Below are 5041 nucleotides of genomic sequence, written 5' to 3'. Positions count from 1 at the left end.
GACGCTTCGTTACTTCTTCCGGGTTCACTGCAAGGATATTAAACGTTACGTTTTTGTTTCTTCCTCGAGAGCTCTAATCCGATTGGCTGTGGAAGAAGCCAAAGCGGTTCAAAGTTACTTTGAGCGGTTCTTTAAAGAGATACATCTGTCTAAATAATCGAATAACCTGGATTCACACACACACACACACACACACACACATATATATATATATGTGTGTGTGTGTGTGTATCCAGGTTATTCGATTACTTAGACAGATGTATCTCTTCTAAAGAACCGCTCAATGTAACTTTGAACCGCTTTGGCTTCTTCTGTATATGATAAAATATGGTGAATTTTAAATGTACAGTTTAAAAAGTTGAATAACAATTCCAAATTAAATTTTCAAACAGTATCCCAGTGTCCCTTTATCTCTGGGTTCTCGATCTGTATCTGTACTGTTGTTACACTTTCTGTTGCAAACCATCAAGCTTGCAGGAAAGACAGAATGTAAACAGCAAGTAATAAATAATTATGTCTACTTTTGTATTTTAAAAGCTATAAACGAACTGAACAATTAGTGATCATTTTATTTGGTTATGTAAGCAGTATTCACATTTCATTTGGGTTAACTCCAGTTGTCGTATTGCTTTCTGTCAAAATGTGCCTATCCCTTTAACTTTCAATGATGTCATCATCCTGTGCTGCCTGCTGTAACCTGACCAAAGGAAGGTTTTCCTGTTGCTGATGCTGGAGGTAAATGGATGTTTTTGTCGTGTTTTATTCCACACGGGTCTCAGTCCTCGTATATATATATATATATATATATATATATATATATATAATCATTTGTTAAAAATTCAAGTTTCGTTATCAACGAAAATATTATGCTGTTTAATCAGTGCGGCGGGCCTGTTGTAAACATGACCAGATGATTGTCAAACAGATGTTTACCTTTACGCCCGTAATTTGTCGGTTCCAGCGGCTGCAGCGTTGTAACATAGGTGCCATTAGTCAAGGACATTTGTGTGCACGGTAACTTAACACGAAGTAAACCATATTTTGTTTTATGACACATTAAAAGCTGTTTAAAAACATGCGGTTTGAACGGCATATTTAGAAAATTAAATATTGAAGCCCATACACAGGTTTTGTTCAGGACTGTGCACGTCTTTGACTTTTGAAGCTAAACAGACGTAATTTTATTATATAAAATTTTATATATATAATAGGTTTAAGCACAGAATATATATATATATATATATATATATATATATATATATATATATATATATATATATATATGCAATTCGTAATTAATAACCATGAATTGCCATACATCATTATCATGGTTCTGCAGTAAATAAATATCACATTACCTTGGTTCTCTAAGGGTTATATTCTCATACAACAAATGCAACTACAGCAATTGTACAATGGGGCAGAGCACACCTGTAACTGAGATCTTATATTGTATGTAGGGCTGCTGGTCCTAAAAACACCAGTCATTTCCAGTCAGTGCCCATGCTGCTTTATGACCCCTACTGCTTTATGTACACCTAATCTTCTTTGCTTTTAATTACAGATTTAACAATGTCAGGAAGCTTCTATTTTGTTATTGTTGGCCACCATGATAACCCAGTGTTTGAAATGGAGTTTCTACCAGCAGGAAAAACAGAGTCAAAGGTGTGTAGTTAGTTTTCCGAACCTTACATCTAGAATCGTACGTGTTCATAACATAGCATCAAGGGATTATTTGTGTACCAGAATAATTTCTCATTACATTTGTGGAATGATCATGAAGTAAACATCCACAGATAGTGTAGGCATACTTTACGTCAGCGTCTTGTAAAGTGTTAATGGGTGTTTCAGAGCTTTTCCAAGGATAACTAATTAGGTATTGTTATTTTAAAAGGCAAGCCATTATTGATTTAAAACCTACATACTTTATTTGTTTCAAAGGCTATTTCTTGTATTTGTCAATAATCAGGACGACCACCGGCATCTAAACCAGTTCATAGCCCATGCTGCTCTTGACCTGGTTGATGAGAACATGTGGACATCAAACAACATGTACCTCAAAACAGTGGACAAGTTTAATGAGTGGTTTGTCTCTGCCTTTGTCACAGCTGGACATATCCTTTTCTCCACAGTTTTTACATTTCATTTCCAGTCATATATTCTTTTGAATCATGAGGTTGGCTTTTAACCAATCATGTCCTTAATCATGCAATTGAACCAGGTGCTAAAGTATTTACTTATATCTATTAAACCTTTTGTGGAATAGCCATAACAAAATAATTGATGTCAGTTTTACACAAAAATTTTATTTAATTTTTTTTAATTTTTTTTTTTATATAAAGTATTTTGCTGACATAGCCAGTAAACATAGTGATATTAGCAAAACAGCAAACAGCAGACCCCGTTGAGCACTACTCTGGGACAAGCTTACCTACTCTAGTCCAAGAGTAGCGCTAACCTGGGTCTGTAAAACCAGCCAGTAAAATGTAACTTGTTTGATTTAATGGTAAACATGTGTTTTTTAGGCCAGGTACTTGGCTCCAGATTTACTTACCAAGCCTACTACTGTAATTAATGCAATACAATATAGAGATATATAATAAAACTAAATACAGTATCTGTGTAATTGTATTGATTTTTTTTTTTTTACTGTTGGTGAGGGATTAAAATGTTTTGGCAACTGTTTTTTTCAGTAATTTGAACTCGTTATGTTTTTTACCTTAACTCTTTTTCACATATGAGATTTCTCATGCTCCATGATGTAAGGCAAGAGGATGGGATAAAGAACTTTTTCAATGATGTGTATGATTTATATATAAAGGTATGTTTTGACACTTCAAAATACTTTTTTTTTTTTTTTTTTTTTTATTAGCACAGTAGCTTTACTCATATTCAGTACATCACATGAGGTGATACTTAGTGTGTTGAGTGTTATTTAATTGAATCATCTGTATTAAAGCAATGTAGACAAAGTATAACACAATCTTCATTCCAAAGTAGAATGCAACTGGTAGCAGACTGAAATCAGATTAGTTTTAAAAAGACACGCCATGTCCTTTTTGTTTTGGTATTTTTCCAGAAAATAAATCTAGCACTAATTTCTAGTCCAGTTTATTTTAAAGGTTGTTCCGGCTATTTATGTGTTAAAGATTGCACGCTGCATAGTACTTCTCAGTATACATCACTTTACATACAGTATTGTGTGTATATATATTTAATTTTTTTTTTTTTTTTGCTGGAAGTAATATGTTGTATTTTCTTTCTTTTATAGTTTGCGATGAATCCATTTTATGAACCAAATGCTCCCATTCGATCAACCGCCTTTGACAGGAAAGTTCAGTTTCTTGGCAAGAAGCACCTTTTGAGTTAATTTCTACTGCATTGTGCTGCATATACAGCAGCTCTGATTTGAACTGGGTTCTTCTATTGAACTGTGCTTATTATAATGCATTTTCCATGGTGGCAATTACCAGTTTAATTCCGAAACATTTTCTAAGACAACAGGTAAGCAGTGAGAAAGGATATATTCCAAAAATACACTGCACTGTTTGTTATTGTCAAGCCTTAAAGATTTTGCTGTTTCATTATCAACGCTATTAAGATAATTCATAATATTTTGAACATTAAGAGTTTGAGCCTATGGTGAAAGTGGTTCTCTTAATAGTATTCAACCTCTCAAACCCACATTGTTTCAGTCATAGCATTGACGAAGAACTGGTGTCTGACCTTGAGACTGGTTGGTGTTTTTCTTGTTGTGAGGTAATACTTGAAGGAAGCTCACATTAGCAGTAGTATCCCTGCATTGTGGGTGAAAAGAGGGATTTTATCTCCAACAAACTCCACGTTTATTGAGGTTGGCTTTTATCCTTGGCATAATTCCTATTCCTATAAAAATGACATCTTCCATATTTTAAGAATTTAAAAAAAGCTGTGCTAGTATTAACAGTATATTTGAACCAACAGTTCATACAAAATATGTGAATTATTTGATAAAGCTATAAAATGTTCCATTAATGAATGTTGGTTACAATTAAGACAAGTATATAACTATCAGGAACCCTGCTTTGGAGTAGAAAAAAAATAAAATTACCCTTTGAAACATGAGCATTTCAATCTTCATTGATTATTCAATGTTTGATTGTCATTATAAAAACAAAAATAATTGTAACTTATGACATGCTTTTACTTAATGTATTTTTTTTTTGTTTTAACATGTGCCTTATGTTTTTTTGTTTTTTTTGTTAAGAAAAAATCGGAATGGTTCAGTTGAGTCTGTTAATTGATTTTATGCATATTAATACAATATGTATTTTAATTGAGAAGGGTACAGAGACGTCGATGCTGAAATCTGTGACAATGTTGAAAATATAATATGTAGTTTTGTTGCTCAAGTGAGTGTGTGAGGCCACAGATGACCCCCAGTAAGCCCTTTCTTAATCAATCCTACAGTGATGTTGGTAACATCAACTTTTATGAATCTGTAATTCATCCCATTTCATTACTGGTATCATGGTTTGATATTCTTATGTCTATTATTGCTTACTTTTATGTTACAGTACCTAACATAAAAGTAAGCAATAATAGAATTAAGCAAACATGGCCCCAACGGCCACCTCCTCCCTCAGTCTCAATGTCCCGGAAGAAGGGTCTGGAGTAATCCATGGGGGTGGCCGTGGTGGTCTCTGGTCTCCTGACCTTCCCCCCCTTTTATGTAGCCGGCAGCCCCCTTTTCTGAGGCGCCGGTCCTGGTGCTTCCTGTGGTCCTGCAGGACTAGTAGCGGCCCCAGGCGGCACAAGCCAGGCAGTGGCCCCAGGCGAAGCAGAGCCCTCAGTGACCCCAGGCGAAGCGGGACCCTCAGCAACCCTAGGGGATAAAAGAGAAAGACAAGCAGCCCCAGGCGATGTGGCGCAACAAGCAGCCCCGGGTGATGCGGATGTGGCATCCTTGGGCAGTGCGAGGCAGGCTTAGCTGTGGTGCGGGGGTTGGCCCTCTTTGCAGCCACTGCGGCCATGCGTTTTTCCCCCGTGCTCCCCTCAGCAA

General features: G+C 35.7%; 1 protein-coding gene across 1 annotated transcript; it reads left to right on the top strand.

Annotated features, from left to right (window-relative positions):
* Positions 1–630: 630 nt before the first annotated feature.
* On the top strand, positions 631–4669 carry LOC121327595 (trafficking protein particle complex subunit 2). The gene is made up of 5 exons (XM_041271700.1): positions 631–735; positions 1565–1665; positions 1970–2114; positions 2736–2821; positions 3272–4669. Exons 2-5 carry the CDS (start codon positions 1573–1575, stop codon positions 3368–3370), a joined length of 423 nt encoding a protein of 140 aa, XP_041127634.1. The 5' UTR covers positions 631–735; positions 1565–1572; the 3' UTR covers positions 3371–4669.
* Positions 4670–5041: the final 372 nt, after the last annotated feature.

The sequence above is a fragment of the Polyodon spathula genome, chromosome 15 (assembly GCF_017654505.1).
Source record: "Polyodon spathula isolate WHYD16114869_AA chromosome 15, ASM1765450v1, whole genome shotgun sequence".
NCBI classification, from domain to species: domain Eukaryota; kingdom Metazoa; phylum Chordata; class Actinopteri; order Acipenseriformes; family Polyodontidae; genus Polyodon; species Polyodon spathula.
This window is presented reverse-complemented; position numbering and strand designations above follow the sequence as displayed.

Coding starts and splice junctions, on each gene's coding strand:
- LOC121327595 (XM_041271700.1), top strand. CDS start 1,573: ATGTCAGGAAGCTTCTATTTTGTTATTGTTGGCCACCATGATAACCCA. Junction 1,666..1,969: donor CAGGAAAAACAGAGTCAAAG/GTGTGTAGTTAG, acceptor GTCAATAATCAG/GACGACCACCGGCATCTAAA. Junction 2,822..3,271: donor TGTATGATTTATATATAAAG/GTATGTTTTGAC, acceptor TTTCTTTTATAG/TTTGCGATGAATCCATTTTA.